Source organism: Ailuropoda melanoleuca, chromosome 7 (assembly GCF_002007445.2).
Source record: "Ailuropoda melanoleuca isolate Jingjing chromosome 7, ASM200744v2, whole genome shotgun sequence".
NCBI lineage: Eukaryota > Metazoa > Chordata > Mammalia > Carnivora > Ursidae > Ailuropoda > Ailuropoda melanoleuca.
The window spans coordinates 30000170-30020944 of record NC_048224.1 but is presented as its reverse complement, the minus strand read 5'-3'; the positions used below and the strand labels follow the sequence as shown (position 1 = coordinate 30020944).

General features: G+C 40.1%; 1 protein-coding gene across 1 annotated transcript in view; it reads left to right on the top strand.

The window, feature by feature from the left end:
* Nucleotides 1-20775, top strand: part of ERP44 (endoplasmic reticulum protein 44) — a 92417-nt gene that overhangs the window by 61343 nt on the left and 10299 nt on the right. Inside the window, exons 5-10 of the mRNA XM_002914924.4 lie at nucleotides 1234-1418; nucleotides 2636-2751; nucleotides 5598-5655; nucleotides 7175-7291; nucleotides 11789-11900; nucleotides 13084-13225. Of these exons, the coding sequence (XP_002914970.3) occupies nucleotides 1234-1418; nucleotides 2636-2751; nucleotides 5598-5655; nucleotides 7175-7291; nucleotides 11789-11900; nucleotides 13084-13225 (730 nt within the window). The remainder of the gene's footprint in view (nucleotides 1-1233; nucleotides 1419-2635; nucleotides 2752-5597; nucleotides 5656-7174; nucleotides 7292-11788; nucleotides 11901-13083; nucleotides 13226-20775) is intronic.

Below are 20775 nucleotides of genomic sequence, written 5' to 3'. Positions count from 1 at the left end.
ACCCAGTAGTGCAATGGCTGGGTCATAGGGTAGCTCAATTTTTAACTTTTTAAGGGACCTTCACACTGTTTGCCAGAGTGGCTGTACCAACTTGGCATTCCCACCAACAATGTAGAAGGGATCCCCTTTCTCCACATCCTTGGCTGTACCAACTTGGCATTCCCACCAACAATGTAGAAGGGATCCCCTTTCTCCACATCCTTTTCAGCAATTGTTGTTTCTTGCCTTGTCAATTTTTGCCATTCTAACTGGCGTAAGGTGGTATCTTAGTGTGGTTTTGATTTGAATCCCTGATGGCTAATGATTTTGAACATTTTTTCATGTGTCTGTTAGCCATTTGTATGTCTTCATTGGAAAAGTGTTATTTAAAGGCTTTTCTATTCTGATTGAGTCTATGTCTCAGTAATTGTGATTTCTACAAATGAGATCACAATACCAAATGAGATCAGTATACCTTTTGATTTAGGTTCTTATTTTGAGACTCTACATACTAATTTCAAGGATTTGTGTGTGTGTGTGTGTGTGTGTGTGTGTGTGTGTGTGTGTGGTTTTTCTTTTTAAAACCTTCACTGCCTGAGAATATACCAATAGGTCATAATAAGGGACTTTTTTTTTTTAAGTGTATACTGCTGACTTTTTGGTTTTATTCTATTAGCTTACACAAAATTTATGTATGTGGAATTATGAATTATTCTTCTACTAACCAAAGAATCTAATACTTTTAGCCTTTGAGCGTAGTTTTAATTTAAACCTAATTTTCCTTTATTAAATGCTGTAAGAGATTCTCACAAGTATAAAGTGAGTTGAATAACTCTTTTCAAAATGGGAATTTTGCACATTCTGATTATTTTCTGGCTATCTATAATAATATTTACTAACACTAACCTTCTTGGGTCATGCATTTGTGTTATCTCATTTAGTTGTTAAAACAACCCTGTGTGGTAGAAATTATCCTTACTGTAACAGATGAGAAACTAAGGCAGAGAGAGTTGATACAAGTTCATACAGCCAGTATAACAAATTTGGGATTTAAACCAGGGAATATACGTCTAGAGCCTGGCCTTTTAATCAATATAAACTTGTCACGATTAATTTTTTCTCTAAGATTGAAAAAGAATTATATGAATCAAAATATTCCTATTAAATAATTGTAAGATTTTTTACTGTTGAGCTAATGGGCTCACCCAGATCCATGTACTAGGGTGAAGTTAATTTTGTTTTTTGTTCTTTTAGCTGATATAGCCCAGAGATATAGGATAAGCAAATACCCAACCCTCAAATTATTTCGTAATGGGATGATGATGAAGAGAGAATACAGGGGCCAGCGGTCAGTGAAAGCTCTTGCAGATTACATCAGGCAACAAAAAAGCGACCCCGTTCAAGAACTTCATGACTTAGCAGAAATCACCACTCTTGATGTAAGTTGTTAACTTTTACTGGATTAAATGAACGTTGCCTGTTTAATTAATGTAAACAGAGTCTTATGCAATCAGGGAATCTGGACATTTTCTTACAGTTCATTGCAGTGGATCTGACATCTACAGACTTAGCGAGTTGAATTTTTCTTGACTTAATTCTCAAGGGAAATGCTCATGTTTTTCTGAGTCTTTAGATAAAATATGTAGCATACGGTAGAGCTGCACTAATTTAGATTAATCGAGGGCAAAGAGTAGTCTGAATTGTGAAGACATAGAAGTTAATGTCAGGCATACACAACGAGAGTTTCCATATTTTCCTTAGTGGAGACCCTCAGGCTATCTGCTTTAATGACTGCTGTTATCAGCTCTTTGTATAACTTTTAGTGTCCCTCTAAAACAGTCCTCCGTTAATAAATACCCTTCCCGTTGTACACTAAGTAGTGTTTAAAAGAAAAAAAAGTATGGAGTTGGAGCTTTAGGTTGTCACTGTCAGGTTTGAGATTCGACTTTTACCCTGCTTCCAGGGTAAGAAGTTTGGACGCTATCAGAAGACACCAGGCTCCCAGGTCAGAGATAAAGGATGTTATTGCTCACATCCCAGCAAACAATGGGAGCATGTTTGCGTTTGTTTCCTCACCCCCCCTCCCGAGTCCTGTGGAGGTGATACAGAGGGTCCAGATGGATGCCTGCACACACCGTGGGTTCTATGGCGGGAGGACTGTGGCCTCGGAGAACTCCGGTTTCAGAGCCAGCAGTAAGCCTGCTGTCTGCCCCGGAGGGAGATTACCTCACACTTCAGGGCTGCTTGCTGCAAGCACAACCCTGAGGAACAGTCTGGGTGAAGAGTGGTCAGGGTCTTGCATTTGGCTGCACCTAACTGTGTAGGAGCGGGAGACACCCATGGAGGAGTCTCTACCAACAGTCACACGTTATGAATGGATGTATTATTTCAGGAATAGTCGCCTTATTTAGTGATAGATTTTCATCAGTCAGTTAAAATAAAATGCTAGAAGGAAATGTGTACATTAGAGGGGAGGTAAGATTTTTTTCTCAACCTAATGTAATCTTTAATAATTTTGGACTAGGTGTTAAAATCCAAATGTGCATTTGTACTGCTACTCCATTTGCAGATAATTGAACAACAGCTGGGTGAATGAAATAACATATTTATAGCATATCTATATGTTTGTAAAGTAATTACCTACTTTATTTTACAGCGCAGCAAAAGAAATATCATTGGATATTTTGAGCAAAAGGATTCAGAAAACTATAGAGTTTTTGAAAGAGTAGCAAATATTTTGCACGATGATTGTGCCTTCCTTTCTGCATTTGGGTAAGTATCTTAATTGAGAGTGTGCTAGTGGGTCGACTTGGCTGCCATGTGATATTCTTGTTGTGTGTGGTTATTTTCTGAAGATGACCTCTCCAGACATGATCTCAGTTCCCTTAAAGTCATCAGCCAGCCTTCCTTACACCTATCTCTGACCTCTTTTTTTTTTTTTTTTAAGATTTTATTTATTTATTAGACAGAGATAGAGAGAGCCAGTGAGAGAGGGAACACAAGCAGGGGGAGTGGGAGAGGAAGAAGCAGGCTCATAGCTGAGGAGCCTGACGAGGGGCTCAATCCCATAACGCTGGGATCACGCCCTGAGCCGAAGGCAGATGCTTAACTTACGCTGTGCCACCCAGGCGCCCCCTGACCTCTTTTTTTAAGAGTTTAAAAGTCTGTTTATTTTTCTTTCGTACTATATTTCAAAATATGGGTGAGTAGAAAAGAATGGACAAGTTAACAACTACCTCTCATGCTTTTATCCAGCTCATTTACTAAACTATTCTGTGTTCACACAAAGTGCTAACGTGTGGGGTTTCCAAACTGAAACAACTAACCTTTCTCATGAAGAAGCATGGCTTTGTTGTCTTGATTAATCTCCGGCTCTCCACCACCTTTTCTTCTGTCTTCCCTGCCCCAGAGCAACAGCACACCTTCCCAAGGTTAGCCTCTTTCCTTGTGTCTTTATAACCATCCCTCCCGGATCCTCTGTGGCATCCATCCAGCAGTTGTCCTGCTTTCCTGTGTTTTCACCCTGACCCTTTTCATGACCTACTTTCTTTTGCCAAAAACATGATTCTCTCTTTCCTGACCTTTCTGTTCTATCTCTTGAGCTATAATCTCGTCTCTTTCTTTTCATTTCTAAATTTCTTCAAAGATTAGTTTATGTTTGGCCACCTTGAATTTCTTAAACTCCAACCAGTGAAAAATCCTTACCCTTTCGGAAGCCGACTTTTGCCTTCATTACTTCCGTGAGACTTCTCTCTGTACAGTCACGAAATGCTTCTTAATTGCCAAGTCCAGTGGCCTTTTTTTCAGTCTTTAATCCTCCTCAGTTTCTCAGAAGGCTGGGACAGTCAACTACCCTGGCCTTTTTCTGCTGTGTCTACACTTAGGCTACCTTGAATCCCCCTGGCTTGCTCCTTATTTTTCTGACCTCTCTGACTTGCCCGCCTGTTCTTTCCATTCTCTCTCAAAATAGGATCATTCTGTAGTTCCTTCCCTTTCTCTTCATTGGGGGTTATCGCCACCATCCTTGGACTTTATGCAGTATGATTTCTCTCTTTGCTTTGGCCTGTAACTATTAGACTCCATTTTAGTGCCTGTCTTGAGTAGAGTCCAGGTTTCTGGCACAGTCTGTCCTTTCCGTTTTGTGACCTTTGTCCTTGTCGTAATGCTTCTGTAGATTTTGTGTGTGTTTTATTGTAAACATTATCAGCGATATTGGGAGATCGGTGGAGGAGTAAATAACAGAGGAACCTCTCCTCGCCTGTACCCCCCATGCTTTGTGCGTGGCTGCTCTCCGGCCACATGGGCCACTTGCTTGCTTCCTCAGACACAGCAGGCACTTCTACAGCAGGGCCCTCGCCCTTACTGTGCTCGCTTTCTGAAGTGCTTCTCTGAGATCTCGTCTCCTCAGGAAGAGCTTTCTTGATAACTTTATATAAAATAACACTGCCCTGATCCAACTTGTCATTCTTTCACCACTTCGTTTTCTTCAGAGCACCTTTTTTATTGGTGTTTGATCACCCAAAATAAATATATCTATTTGCTTGTCTCTTTCCACCAAAACGTAAGCTTCGTGAGAACACAGGCACTGTCACTTTTGTTCACTGCTGTGTACCCAGTGCCAAGACCATACCTGGTACAAAGGAAGCACCTAGTGAATAGTTAGTGAATGAATGGATGGATGGATGGATGGAGTGAGCATGTTCTTCCTTTTCATTCCATTGGCATCAGTCTTCGTTAACATCCTTTGTGCCTCCCTCCTGTACTGCTGTAGTCAAAAACTGGCGAGAAATCAGTGTTCAAGTAATCCAAATATAATTTAAAGAGAAAAAAAGGTTACCCATTCGACTTAGAATTTGTTGTAGAATTCACTCACCAAACATTTATCAGACACCTGTTATGTGTTGATACTGTACTGGGGCATAGGAAACAATGGTGAACAAATAAAACAAAAAAGTTGGTTATTGTAGAATTATATTCCAATGATGGAGATTATTTCAGTTCATCCAATTCATAATTGAGTCTGACTTGGAAGCTAATTATGTGTTTTTGTGATTTGATCTATGTGACCTCATCAGTGACCTTGATCCCCAGTTACTGGAAACAGTCTGGTGTCAAAAATAGCTTTTGGTGCTAAAACTGCCAATCCAAACTTATAAAATATTGAGTCACAAAAACAGCTAACTAAAATTTCCTTTAAAAAAATCTGCCTCATATTAAAGTTTTCCTTTAAATATATGCCTTTGTTGGTATTGCATAGTCTTACGAGTAGGAAAGATGGTGGACAGGTATATGTTTCAAGTCATTATAATACATTGCAAAACAACCAGCCAATTCTGTTTCATTCAAGTATGTCACTGCTATTATTTTTTTTTTTTTAAAGATTTTATTTATTTGACAGAGATAGAGACAGCCAGCGAGAGAGGGAACACAAGCAGGGGGAATGGGAGAGGAAGAAGCAGGCTCATAGCGGAGGAGCCTGATGTGGGGCTCGATCCCACAATGCCAGGATCACGCCCTGAGCCGAAGGCAGACGCTTAACCGCTGTGCCACCCAGGCGCCCCAGTCACTGCTATTATTATTCTTAAAAAGTATTATTACTATTTCTCTCTTCCTATTAGAGCTGTTTCAAAACCAGAAAGGTACAGTGGAGACAACATAATCTACAAACCACCGGGGGTAAGTTGCTGTTTCTTAGTGTGTATAATTTTAAATATAATTTAAATACACGTATAGTATAATCTATAGTTTTATACATGCTAATTCACAGAATCATCGAATTTTAGTACAGAAATGAACCTGAAGGCGTCATCTTGTACTAATTCAAGCCTTTCAAAGTAAAGATGGGGACACCTAGGCCTAAAGTTACATAGGGATTTAGTGGCCGAGCTGGGACTAGAGATCTCCTGATCCCCAGGCCTTAACCATCTCTCTGTTTTGCATTCGTTATGAGGCCCAGATTGCAAAAACTGCTTCAGTGGTCTGCAATGATCATTTCTACCTGGGTCAGACCAGCCAAGCTCCTGAGTCTTCTGGGGTATAAATTAACCTGATACTGGCCAGACAACAGGGAGCAACTTTTAACCCTTGGCTGAGAAGTTAAGTGTATCTGAACTTAGAAGTAGCTGCTTAGGCCCAGATGATAGTAGCCACAAGCGAGAGGCAGAAAGCACGGTGTTTGTCGTCTCAGTTGGCCCGCCAGTCTGTCATTGCAGATTTTCGTACACACACAAATGGAAAACTCTTGATATTTTTCGATTCATAGTTTTCATTTTAATGTTTGCAGTGTCTTGGTACATTAAAGTTTTTGATTTTTATATAGTCCTATGAATGAATTTTTTGCTTAGAAAGCTCATTTCCTATTCTGAATTCAGATAGGTATTTGCCTGTATTTTCTGCAAGTGCATTTCATTGATAGTTGGTTACAGAGCATGGCTGTCTCTAGATTATCAGAATCCAGTACAGTTGGTTGTTAAGTGCACGGGCTCTGGAATGAGACTCCCATTTTAGTGTCAAATCTGCCGCCTTCCTAGGTGTGTAACTCCAGGAAGTCTCTTAGCTTCTCTGTTTTTCAGTTTGTTCATTAATAGAGCTGTGATTGTAAGAGTCCTTGCCTTATGGGGATTTGCAGGGATCAGTGAGTGAACACAGACAAAGCACTCACAACAAACAGTGCTTGGACACAGTAAGTTTACTCAGTTAACGGTAGCTATTATTTTTTGTCGTCATTTTAAACACTTCATAAATACTGATTTTGAGTGAATTGTGGAAAGAGATACTGTAGGTAAGTAATATTAGAGATAGCAATGCCTTAGATTTATATAGCATCTTATATTTCTCAAGGCCTTTTCCCTGGAAGTTTCCAAATTTTCTTCTAACATTTTCAACTCTGAGGGATAGCTAAATTAATTAATTCAGATAATTCTTTTTCATAGTGCCTGCCATTGGTGAACATACTGATAAACAATTGACTCAGATCTAAGGAAAAGCAGAAGGCTTAGACATCACGGGTTGGATAATTAGGTCTCTGCTAAATACAGAATTTTACAGCTCTCTTTCTTGGAAATTCGATGGTTTTTTGGGAGGGGTGTTTTTTGTATACTCTGTAGATTTTCTGGGCTTATAGATGGTTTTGAGAATGCATTTTTGCTAGCACAGGTTAGATTTGTCTAATTTTTTTCCCCTGCTTTTGTAACAGCATTCTGCTCCAGATATGGTATACTTGGGATCTATGACAAATTTCGATGGGACTTACAATTGGATTCAGGATAAATGCGTTCCTCTTGTTCGAGAAATAACATTTGAAAATGGAGAGGTATGACTTCCTGATGTGTGTTATCTTTAATTCAGATTTCTGAAAGAGCAAGCTTCCTCTACTCATCTTACTATTTTACTATACATTTGCCAGTTGTCATACAGTGGACAGAACTATGTCATAGCCATTTCTGTAAGAGAGGCCACTGGTTCGTAGCCGTTGCTCTCCCAGAACCCCTCTCTGTGGCATTTCCAGCAGTAGCCTTGAAAATGAATTGGACCATGCCTCTTAGGTGATTCTGGTACTCCCCTCAGTTAAGGGGGTGCCCTGAGAAGCAGTGCTGTATAGATTTTAGTTATAATGAATTATATACGGTGAATAATCTTTTGCCATAAAAAGGTTTTTCTGATTCCTGTCTATCCTAAAAGAAAGAAATTGTGTTCTTTTAGCATAAAAATGAAAGCAGTTATCAGATGTTATTTTATAACTGACCTCAGTGATCCCATGCTCCTGAAATAAAGTCCATCCAAACTCTTACAACTCCCATGAAAACAAAACACAAAAGTCTAATATTGGAGGAACAAGTACAGAGGCTCTGTCTGTGAGGTGCGTAAGAGAGCTGTGCATTACACGGTAAGGAGTTGTAAGTGTACAGTGCAGATTCTAAATATGTATTTCAGACGTTCACGTACCATATAACCACCTCCTAGTCACGAGTTGGCAACTCTAAAGGGTCAGGTGGTAAATATTTTAGGCTCTACAGTTGTGGCCCAGAAGCAGCCTCATACAACACCCAGACCCATGCGGGGACGTTCCAGTAAAGCTTGCTTGCTTGCGCTCTTTCCTGGTTTGTCGAGTGAACATCCCTGCTACTTTTCTCCGTTCTCTAGGCTTTGGGTATGTTTAGCTCAATACATTTGTTTATTGCATTTGTTTATTTAGTCCTCAGAGGCTTAGAAAGATTTAGTAACTTGTCACAATTATTCACCTGCTTTGGCAGTTCGTTCTTTCTCTCTCTCTCTTTTTTTTTTTCCAAAGTGCACATTCTTTATTTTTCAATTAATTGATTTTTTAAATTATGGTATAATTAACATAGTGTTATTAGTTTCAGGTGTACAATATAGTAATTCAGCACTTCGTACACCACTCCGTGCTCATCACAAGTACACTCCTTAACCCCATCACCTATTTCCCCCATCCCTCCAGCCCCTTCCTTCTGCTAACCATCAGTGTGTTCTCTATAGTTCGTTTCTTGATTTGTCTCTCCCTTTCTCTCTTTTTTCCCTTTGCTCATTTGTTTTGTCTCTTAAATTCCACATGAGTGAAATCATATAGTATTTGTTTTTCTCTGATTTCACGTAGCCTTATACCCTCTAGATCCATCCGTGGATCTTTTTATGGCAGAGCAGTATTCCATTGTGTGTACATATGTGTATGTACATGTATATGTGTATGTACCACTGCATGCATATGTGTATATATATATATATATTATGCATGCGTACCTCTTCTTTATCCATTTACCTGTGGATGGACACTTGGGTGGCTTCCATAGTTTGGCTGTTGTAAGTAATGCTGCAGTACACATAGGGATGCATATGTCTTTTCAAATTAGTGTTTTTGTTTTCTTTGGGTAAATACCCAATAGTGGAATTACTGGATCATCTGGTGATTCTATTTTTAATTTTTTAAAGAACATCCATACTGTTTTTTACTTTGGCAGTTCTTACAGGAATAGTTTCTAAAAAGGAATAGAGTCAAAAAGTATAGACATGGAAAATCTTAATAAATAGGTGTTCCTGTGCCCACCCCCATAGTAGTTGGTACATTTAAAATTCTTTAGGTTTTTAGGGGCGCCTGGGTGGCACAGCGGTTAAGCGTCTGCCTTCGGCTCAGGGCGTGATCCCGGCGTTATGGGATCGAGCCCCACATCAGGCTCTTCCTCTGTGAGCCTGTTTCTTCCTCTCCCACTCCTCCTGCTTGTGTTCCCTCTCTCGCTGGCTGTCTCTATCTCTGTCGAATAAATAAAATTAAAAAAAAAAAATAAATAAAAAATAAAATTCTTTAGGTTTTTAATTACATGTTTTAACCCACTACCCCAAGTCATTTAAACTATGAGGAAAGGTTTTTTAACCTCTAAAGTTGGTTGTCTGGATAACCTTCTCCTGAATCTTTTAATACCTATTTCATAAAGACTATGTTGGTGTGGACACAGGTAAACATGGAAGCGGAGGCAGCATAAACTACCAGCTACTATGTTAATGTATATAAGTTGATACAGCAAATTAATTGATATGGATGTATTCAAACTATTCATCTGTTCATTACTTCTTGCCTAATAGTTGTTAGTGCGTCTATACTTTGGCTTAGTTTAATAAAGCAGTATGTTATATTTGTTTTTACTTTTAACCTTCTAGCTCTTAAATTTTCTAGAAGGTGACTGCTGAGTCTTATTTCCCAAATAGTATTTATTCAGCAGCATCTGTCTTCATTTATTCGGTCCTAGGTTGATTGCACGTTATTATGTACAGTAATCTGTGACCAAAAGAGAAGTAAAGTGAGATTCTCTGTTTTCAAGAGGTTTTCAGTCTAGTAGTTCCCATGTACAGATGATGTAACGTTAAAGACTTGCCCCATGCCACATGAGGGGCACTATGAAAATGTTCTGGGAATTCAGAGGAGAGAATTCATTTCTACCTTTGGCGGAAATGGAATAGGAATCAAGGATGACTTTCTAGAAGAGGCATTTAGGTCCTGTAACAAAAGGGCAAAAAAGAAACAGAAGTACTCATGGGAATAGGGAAGTAAGAGGAGGGGCCAGTGCATTAATGAGTGTTGAAGGCACTGGTTGGACTTTGAAATGGAGATACTGAACAGGAAGCTGGGAATCCAGACTTGGATTGTGGACTGGAACTGGGCTTGGAGATAGAGAAGGAACCAATTAGTGATGATGGAGGCTCTTGGACTAGTTGAAGTTGCCAGGCTAGAGCAGAGGAGTCCAAAGACAGAACCGTGGGAGTAGAAGCAATGAACATGTTGGGGAAAGAAAAAAAAAATGTGAGCTGAAGGGATAAAAAGTGAGGAGGAAGAAACTGTAAGTCAGCTTGCTAAAAGATCAGTGTGGTGCTGGGTCCGCGGGGGAAGAGAGATGGAGAGCAACTGCTGATGAGTGAGTGTGGATTATCTTCTTGGAGTGATGTAGACATTCTGAAATTAGGTAGTGTTAATGTTTGAAAGCCTTGTGAATATAATAAAACCCACCAAATTGTACATTTTAAAATGATGAATTTTGGGATGCCTGGGTGGCTCAGTCAGTTAAGCATCTGCCTTCGGCTCAGGTCATGATCCCAGGGTCCTGGGATCGAGCCCCAGGTCAGTCTCCCTGCTCAGTGGGGAGCCTGCTTCTCCCTCTGCCTGCCGCTCCCTCTGCTTGTGTTCTCACTCGCTCGCTCTCTCTCCGACAAATAAATAAAATCTTAAAAAAAAATAAAATGATGAATTTTATGGTATGTGAATTATATCTCAATTGAAAAAGGCAAATGTGACAAGAAGCTTAATACTTTATTCCATGTGTGAGTGTAATGGGCATCAACATGGAGACGGAAACCATAAGCAAACTCATGTCCTGAAAGATAGGTTCCAGTTTCAGTTTTTTTAGCATACAGGATGTTTGTGTTTTCTGCTGCTGCAATTCCTAAATTATGGAGAGACACGCAAGAGGATAGTTGATGGAAATAATTTTATTATAATAATTTTATTATGAAGCCCTTTCTGGGCTTTTTCTTACGAGTCAGAACTTAGCATTTGTCAGAGAGAATAAATGATGGAAATCTGCTGTCTACTTATCACATTTCTCTTGATTATTCCCCAGTAATAATAATACAGGTTTTTAAGGCATTCAGTAAGTTTTGAGGTGCTTTCGTGTCTATACCTTGAATAGACACATACACATACATAGTGGCAGGTGCTTGTTAATAATGTCAATGCATTGTGTATTGGTTAAAAGCTGGCTGTCTTGTGGAGTTTTTGTCTTTTGCCCTGAATCAAACACTTTTCAGCTTTGGGTAGTTCTCATGAAAGTGAAGTGGTTTTTGTGATAAACTTTAGGAAAAACATATGTTTCCCAGTCAGGAAGATTGATTTGCTCCTGGTACACTCACTCAATATTTCAGTGTTATTTGCAAGACTGAACATACTAATCATGTTTACCCCACCCTAAAATCAACGTCTTGATAAAGAACCCCATAGTTCCTCCTTTGGTCAATTCATTTTTTCAATATCATGGTTTCATCTAAAAGGAGCTGATAGGCCAGCCCAGTGGTTACTTTAAGGCGGATCAGTTCCAGCAGTAGAGCAGGACATGTGCGTCCTCTGGGTACTTGAGGGAGAGGGCATGGCTTCCTTCTTGCATTGAGGCTAATGTTTGTTTACACCATTGGACCTTTTTTTCCTGACATGTTGCAACCGTTATGCATGTTACATGGGTTGGGTTCAAGTTGTTCCTACCTAGAACAGTGGCAAGGCCTGATAATTCTTACTGAATACTTCTGTATACAGGAACTGACAGAAGAAGGACTGCCTTTTCTCATACTCTTCCACATGAAAGAAGATACGGAAAGTTTAGAAATATTCCAGAATGAAGTAGCCCGACAATTAATAAGTGAAAAAGGTAGACAGATTAAGGTGTTTATTTTCAGCCTTTCTTCTGTCCCTCTCCTCCCCCATTATATTCATATCCATGTAAACATATTTGGGTTAAAAATTTAATAAGTAATGTGGGGCACCTGGGTGGCACAGCGGTTAAGCGTCTCCCTTCGGCTCAGGGCGTGATCCCGGCGTTATGGGATCGAGCCCCACATCAGGCTCCTCCGCTATGAGCCTGCTTCTTCCTCTCCCATTCCCCCTGCTTGTGTTCCCTCTCTCACTGGCTGTCTCTATCTCTGTCAAATAAATAAATAAAATCTTTAAAAAAAAATTTTAATAAGTAATGTTAACTCTACTCAACCCCTGAATTTGCATGTCAGCATGGGGGTGGGAAGCATTAGTAGAGATCTCATGAAGTAGTGGCTTTTAAAACAAACACACACATGACTGTATTAGCTCACTAAAATCAAATAGCTTGAAAAGGGGGGTCATGGGTGGAAAACGTTATTTTTAGGTACTTTCTTCCAGCACCCTGATACTTGCCTGATCCCTTTCTAATGGATAGTCCCAGAGAGATCACCGAGAGAACTTACACAGTCTAACATTTATTTCTAAATGAAAGAAAGTTGAGTAGTTCTCTGTGGAGTTCTACAAACCATCAGAGAAGAGTTTTGAGTTTTCACCCACTTTTCCTCCGTAGTGAGAGAAGAAAGTCAAGCCAAATAAAGCGAGGGCATTGTGTAGCGCCAGGCTCTTATTAGCCTTGTAGTAAGTATTTTGGGTTTGAATTATATTAAATGTCACCTAGTAGGGACTGGAAGGGCACTCTTGATGACGTGAAGATGCCCCCTTGAGCACAGCTCATCTGTCAGATTCATGAACTTGCTCACAGCCGAGACCTGGATAGCAAACTGCCCATTTAAGGGAAATTAAAAAGTCACCATAGCATTTGAATTCAGGTTGAATTCATATAATTTCTAAGGAAATTATACTCTGCCCTAAGCACTAAAATTCTACCTCTTTTAAATGTTGTAATATTTAGGTTGTAGTTTTTGTGATCCCTATTACTCTAAAGCGTGTTGGTTTTTTTAAATTCATTAATTAATTAGTTAATTAATTAGTATGTCACTTTTTGTGAACTTACAATCTTATGAGACTACAGTCAAGAAAATTCTAATCTACCTCTCCAAATTCTGTTTCCTGTAAAGGTACAATAAACTTTTTACATGCTGACTGTGACAAATTTCGACACCCTCTTCTGCACATACAGAAAACTCCAGCAGATTGCCCTGTCATAGCTATTGACAGCTTTAGGCACATGTATGTGTTTGGAGACTTCAGGGATGTATTGTAAGTACTGTTCTTTTTCTTTTTTAATTACTGATAATGTGTCTCAGAAATGAACTTAAAACCATTGTTTGAGTACTTTAAATAATCCTGCGTTGAACCAGTAATACTTTGTTATTTGGATGGATACAGTTTTATTTTTCACTCTGGAGTGTAATATAATTGTGAGAATTATGATATATTCCTATAGAAATGCTGGCATTAGGTGATCCTAATGCTTGGGAATTAATCTCTGAAAGAAAATTTTTGCCCTTCCAGAAATTAGTTCTGAATTGAGTTTGGTGTTTGTCAGCATGTCAAGGAAAGCAGATTGTAGTCCTAGGTCAGGTTAAAGGTAACTGGTAGTACTGCTGCCCACCGCAGTGGTTAAGACCCAGAAGATGGCTACGGCTAGGCGTTTCTGTGGGGAAGAGCTGCGAACCTTTCCAAGAACAGGTGAGCTTTCTGACTCCATTCTCAGTTATCCATTCTCAGCTCTTCATAGTATTAATAAATATGTAACCCTTGTCTCTACAACAGATATTAGATTTTTATCAGCTTTCTGAGATGTTAAATACAGTGGTTCAAAATGGCGATGTTTCTTCATGTATGAAAATTTGAAGCAACAAGTATTAATTCAAATTAGACTTCTTTTAAATTTATTTTAGTACCCTGTTTTATGTCCACAGATTAAATTGCACAGTTAGAGGATGATTTGAAATCCTATTGCAGAATGAATTACCTCACTCACTGCTCAGTATTTCATTACAGAGATGTAGTTGTTTGGTAGAAGATTCTCAGTCTTACTGTATAGCAGGCCTAGATTTGAATTCTGCCTTGGGCAAGTCAACTTAACTTCTCTGTTCTTGTTTCTTTACACTTAAAAAAGGTCTTTTGTGGGGCGCCTGGGTGGCACAGCGGTTGGGCGTCTGCCTTCGGCTCAGGGTGTGATCCTGGCATTATGGGATCGAGCCCCCTTCTTCCTCTCCCACTCCCCCTGTGTGTTCCCTCTCTCGCTGGCTGTCTCTCTGTCAAATAAATAAATAAAATCTTTAAAAAAAAAAAAAAAAGGTCTTTTGTAAATTTTTATTGTAAAATACACATAACATAAAATTTATCATTTTAACCATTTTAAAGGGTAAAGTTTGGTGGTATTATGTTCACAATGCTATATAACTATCACGAGTACTAGTTTCAGAACTTTGCATCATCTTAAACAGAAATCCCATAACTCATTAAGCAGTCACTTCCCATTCCGCCTCCCCTTGGCCCACAGCAACCACTAATCCACTTTCTCTTTCTGTGGCTTCGTCTATACTGGCTATTTCATGTAAGTGGAATCATACAATTTGTGCTCCTTTGTATCTGACTTCTTTAACTTAGCATAACTTTTTGAAAGTTCATCAGTATTTTAGCAAATATTGGCATTTTGTTCCTTTTATTGCCAAATAATACTTTTTTATATGGATATACCACATTTCTTCTATTTGTCAGTTGGTGAATTTTTTTTATTTTTTAATGTTATATGCAACTAATGTATCATTGAACTTTACATCAAAAAATAAATAAAATAAATTAAAAAAATAAATTCAGTTAATTAACATTACAGCATATTATTAGTTCCAGAGGTAAAGTTCAGTGATTCATAGTCTTCTGTAACACCCAGTGCTCATTACATTATGTGCCCTCCTTAATGTCCATCACCTAGTTACCCCATCCCCTCACCCCTCTCCCCTCCAGTAATCCTCAGTTTGTCTCCTGTGATTAAGAGTCTCTTATGGTTTATCTCCCTCTCTGACTTCGTCTTGTTTTATTTTTCCCTCCCTTCCCCTAGGATCCTCTGTTTTGTTTCTTAAATTCCACGTATCAGTGAAATCCAAGTCTTCTGTGTGACAGTCATTGTAGAATATAAACCAAGTCATATAAACCAGTGGTTTAAAGTTTACTAAGACTGGGTCCTTGCCCTCAACGAACTCGCAACCAAGTAGAGAAAGGAGACAAGTAGGGCAACAGGCAGTTGTGTTTTACAATGTGAGAAGGGCTCTGACAGAGCTCCACAGGGAGGCACTCGATCCAGGCTTCGGAGATGTGGATGCCTGAGGTGCGTCCTAAAGTTCTGTACGGGTTTATCATGGGTGGAGGAGGAGACAGGGCTTGGAGAAGGGGGATACTGGCAGAAACAAGTACGAAACTGTGGCAGAATTTGCATGGACGGGAGGGGGACTGCTGAGGGGTGAGGCCAGGAGAAGCCAGCAGCGGCTATCTCATGAAAGCCCTATGATGTGTTAGGGAAGTTTGACATTATCCTGAAAACTCTGAAGAGTCCATGAAAGGCTTGATCAGGAGGTTATTTTTAAACCATTCCTCAGGCTGTAAACTGGAGAACAGATGAGAGGGAGTCAAAATAGAATTTGGGAGACTGTTCAGTAATCCAAACAAGCATTGATGATAGACAACAAGTTGATGAATCCTGAATGAACAAATTACCTAAATAAATTCTGGCAGTAGAACTAAAGCTAGAGAGAAGCAGGAGTCTTGAGATATTTTGTAGGTGGTATAGGAGGACTTGGTATCTTAATTAATGGATGAAGAGAGCTGTGAGTGATGGCCAGGAATCTGACTTGCACAGCTAAGTGGGTTGGCCATTAACTGAGCAGGTTAATGGAGGAGAACGCAGTAGAGGAGCGGCCTGGCAGTAAAGGAAATGAGTTTTCTGTCTTGGCATACTGAATTTGAGGTGCCAGGGGCCCTGAGGGGGGAGTTTCCAGTTGGCAGTTTACATGGCTCCAGCAGTCAACAGAGATAAGGGCGGGGTCTTGAGCACATAAGGATATAGCTGAAGTTGTTGAAACAGACGAGATGACTTAGCACAGGGCTGAAAATGGAACCCTGATGAATGCCAACATTTAAGGGAAGGAAAGAAGGAACATGTGTAAAAGACTCAGGAGGAGGAGGAATCAAAGTAATGAAAGGAAAACCAGAAAAGAATAATATGATAATTGAGGGAGGAGCACTTTTAGCAGGAAGGAATGCTCAATCAGAAGGATGAAGGATCTGTTGGATTTGCCCCCCAGAAAGGCTGTATTGCAGTGAATCAAAGGGTACTGTTTGGTGAGGAAAAGAAGATTTGATGATGAAAATTGTGCAAGAAGCTAGCCTCTAAAGGGAAAGAAAAATAGGGGCATAGCTCCAGAGAGACATAGGATGGAAGGAGGTTTTGGGTTTTCTTTCTTTCCTTTCCTTTCCTTTTTCCTTTCTTTCTTTCTTTTTCTTTCCTTCTTTCTTTTTCTTCTCTTCTCTTCTCTTCTCTTTTCCTTCTTCTTTCCCTTCTTCTTTCCCCCCTTGGGGTACACGAAACTAACCATGATTAAATGCTTCTGTATGACAGTCATTGTAGAATATAAACCAAGTCATATAAGAATCAAATGGATTGAAGAGTTATTGAAAAGATAGGAAAAAGAGGGGCTAATTGATCCAGCAGAGCCATAAGGAGGACGAGGAAATCTAAAGCCAAGGAAAGAACGTTCTTCCTTTCTCATGAGAAAGAGAGGAAAGGAAGGGTGCATTCCTTTTGGGGGGGGGGGTTGGGGGATTCTGGTGTTAGTGACAGCAGCAGAAAAACGCAGACGTTCCTGTCTAGTTTTTAACTGTGGCTAAGGAAGCAAGAACATTTACTGAGAGTGAAAAGGCAGGGGGATAATGAGAGGCAGGACTGTGCTGGATTTTAAAAGGAAGAGTAGTTGTACCCAGAAGTCCACCTGAAAGGTCCAGATCTCCCTAGCATCCCGGTGGAACCTCTTCAGTCCCCTTAGCAAGCGTGTGAGCATTGACTTTTGGGCTAGATGGAAATGTCTTACCTGGTTGGGTGTCCTGTTCCTCTCATTTCTTAGGCTTGCTTCCTGAAGCTATAAGCTCAAGCTAAAAGAATGAGCTTTTTAAGAGAGGGTAGTTCTAGTGTCTGGTCTCGCTGCAAGTGCTTCCAGGCAGAGAGACTGTGCTTGGCATTAGGAATCCTATCTTATGCATGGGTTATTTATATGAAGTTGTTACTAGCGCATTTCCCTACCTCTCACAGTGGATGAATCTCCAGTTGTTTACCTCTTTGCTTTCACCACATACTCACAGCCCCTATTACAAAGTCTCATATTAGTGGAAGTCAACAGGATGCTGACTTTATGACCAGGCAACAACCAGACTATGCCCAACTTTGGCTTTTGGTCCTAGGAACCCCGTGTAACACATCAAGGGACATCTGTGAGGAGTTCCGTCTTGGCTGTCTTAAGTTTTCTCCTTCAGTTGTGAAGTCAGATTTAAGTGTTACTTTGGCACTTCCAATCCCATCTTGGTGTCTGCTGGTCAGAGAACCCAACTAACACAAGTAGGTATATCCTTTCTCACATGACCCAGCCCCCCTATTCTCCAGCTCTAGTTTACTGGACCAAGAGGTGGGCACCTGACCAAGAGAAGCTAATCTCCCAGCTGGCAGCATTCTACTTGTGCCTGGTGTAAAAAACTGCACCAGGAAGATTCTCCAGAGACATCTGGGAATGGGAAATGGTCCTCTCCCATCTTGCAAGTGTTAGGTCCTGTGAGTAGGGAGGGAGATAAGAGACTTGCCTGTACTTGAAGCTCTTTGAAACAAATTACTTCTGTAATTTCTCCCTCAGGTGCCTGATTTTCCCTCCTAGGCACTGTTCACTCTAATATTTTTTTAATTGTAAGGAGGCACATGCTGTGTGAGCTACAAACTGAGCCTATGTGAATAGATGTTGGTGTTAAAAATCAAATGAAATATGTAGCAAAGTGAATCTGACACATTTAATGGCTTGCGTAATTGTTATTGTGCTGCATGGTAATTAAGGCTTAAATGATAAGCAGTTTCCATAAATTACTGTAATTACTATTACTTTTAGTAACTCAGCATTTCTGGGGTCAGTTGGAGGAAGTGCGGTTGTGGTAAGGAGCAAGAAAGCGGATTTATGGTACACAGTCTCCTCATGCCAGAGTTGGCATGGTGGAGGGGCATGCTACCAGTGTTCTAGTGACCTCTCCGTTATTTCAGACACTGAGCCTTAGGGAGGTAACATAACAGGCAAGGCCACACAACTAACTAGCGGCGGGCCTGGGATTCATGTCCGAGCGTATTGAACCCAAAGTCCCAAGCTCCTAAAGCATCCTATCAGAGCAGTTACATTTTCAGGACATACAAAAAGCAGTGTAAGTGTGAATGTCAAAGATGTTTGAAGAGACAGTACTTGTACCTGAAACTAAATCACAGATCTGTGAATCTTTGGGTTTTTTTCCCCCCTATAGATTGACCAGATTGATTTCTTGCCAAGGGTAAAGAAATAGATTTTACATGTAGAGGAAAAGAATAGGGGGTAATTTAGAAACCTAAGAGCACCTAAGGGCAGGTCTAGGAAATGGTCCACAATCCCAGGAGGAGAGAATAGATGGTGGGGGGCAGAAGGCTGTTGAAGGACTTTCAGGAGAATCTCACCTTCTAAAAAATGGTGACCAGCAAATACCGTACCATGTGTACCTTCGCTGAAGTGTGCACAGGCCCTGCAGCTGGGACCTCGGGACAGGAAAAGGCAGAACAGGCCTCAGATCACTCCTGGAAGGTGGAGCAGGCTACTGTAGTGCCGAGCCCCCAGCTCTGGGGTCTAGGTCATTCAACCCAGATCACTAATCACTGAAAATTACGTTAATTTCTTAAACTGCGTTAATTCCTTAAACTGCTCCGTCTGGGAACTTGGCTGCAGCTGATTGGCTGCATTTTGGAAGGAGGCGGGGCAGCCGCGGTGAGGAACCCAGCGGGTCAGGGCAAAACTGAAACCGGGGGTAAGCGTCTCACTAATTCCGCAGTTCGGTCACCTGCTAGGACAGGTTAGCCTGCCTCCTTGAACTTGGAGGGCGCCAACCAGGAATTGGGCATAATGATAAGGAGCTTGGCGGGAGAGGTGGAAGAAGATTTGTAAACCGGGTCACCATTAGGTCTCTCTTAACTCTGAGAATTGCGTTTTGTTCTTCATGATCCAGGCCCCTGTCAAATGAGGCTTTTTTAGGTGGAAAAAATAGGTACTGAGAAAGCTTCTTAAAAGGCAAATTTTATTTATTTAGTTTTTTATCTCTTGTAATACCAACTGCTTTGTGACAGCATTAAACGTTCAATAAATGTTTTGATTAATTTGCTCTTAGTTTAATCTGTTTAGTTTACGTTTAAGAGTTTGACTACTTTAGATAAATATCTGCACATCTGGAATATGTCCTAGTATTTATCAACTGGCCATTCGCCCTATTGTTCTCCTCCTCTCCTATTCACCTCTGTAGTTGTGATTTTTCTGAACGTGCCTCTCCTGTCAGCCACCAGGCAGTATACACAGTGGGCTGAGTCCCTGAGCACCATTTTTACTCATGTAATGTGCTTACCATACAACTGACATCAGTCACCTTCTTAGAAGTACTTTGTATTTTACAAGTCATTACACTACATTTTACCTTATTTGGACCTGCCAACAGAATAAACCTGGAAACTCTGACAGGCAGGCACTGGACCAGCTTCACTCTGTACTTTGTGTGTGTTCTCCATTTCTGTAAGAAGCATATCATACAGGTATTATTTCTACTTTTACAATGGAGAACTAAAGCTCTGGCAGATTTAGTAACTTTACTAAGTCCAAGTCACTAAAGAGGCAAAATAGTTAGGAGCTCAGACTCCACATCCAGCCTGCTGAGATTCCAGTCCCAGGCTGTTACCTACTAGTATCACTCTGGGCGATCTCTTACCGCCTCTGTGCCTCAGTTTCCTCATCTATAACATGGGAATGCTAACAGTACCTACTTCATAGGGCTCTTGCGGGCAGTAAATGAATGAGTATGTCTATAGCTCTCAGAACGGTGTCTGATACGTGGTAAGTACTATGATAAGGCTATAAGCCTGTTATTATAGGAAATAATCAGATTCAAATCTAAGTCGTTAGACTATAAAAACAGTACAATTAAGTAAGCGGGCATTGTTACAAATCAGAAAGCTGACGCTCAAAGAGGTTAAGTAACTTAAATGGCAAAATATTGTTTTCTTGCTAGTACAATACATTAAATGAGTTTGTACTACATTATTGTATAAGTTAAAAAGTAAACAATACTAGGAAATCAAATCCAGCAATATAGAAAAAAAGAACAATGTACAACTAAGTGGGTTTTGTCCCAAGTGTGCAAGGCTAGTCCAACATTCAGAAACCAGTCAGTGTAATTCAGCATATTAATGAGTAACAAAAAAAACTGATCACATTAACACATGCCCGAGCATTTGACAAAATTCAACATCCATTCATGACAAAAATGCTTAACAAACTGGTAGTATATGGAAACTTCCTCAGTCTGATAAAGGACATTTATAAAGAACCTGCAGCTAATATATTTAATAGTGAAAGACTGTATACTTTCCCCTTAAGATCAGGAACCAGACAAAGATGTTTACTGTTTTTGTGTATGTGTGCAATAAACATATCATTTGTTCCTTTATTTCTGAGAATAAAAAATTTATGTTCTTTGTGAATAATTCTGAAAGT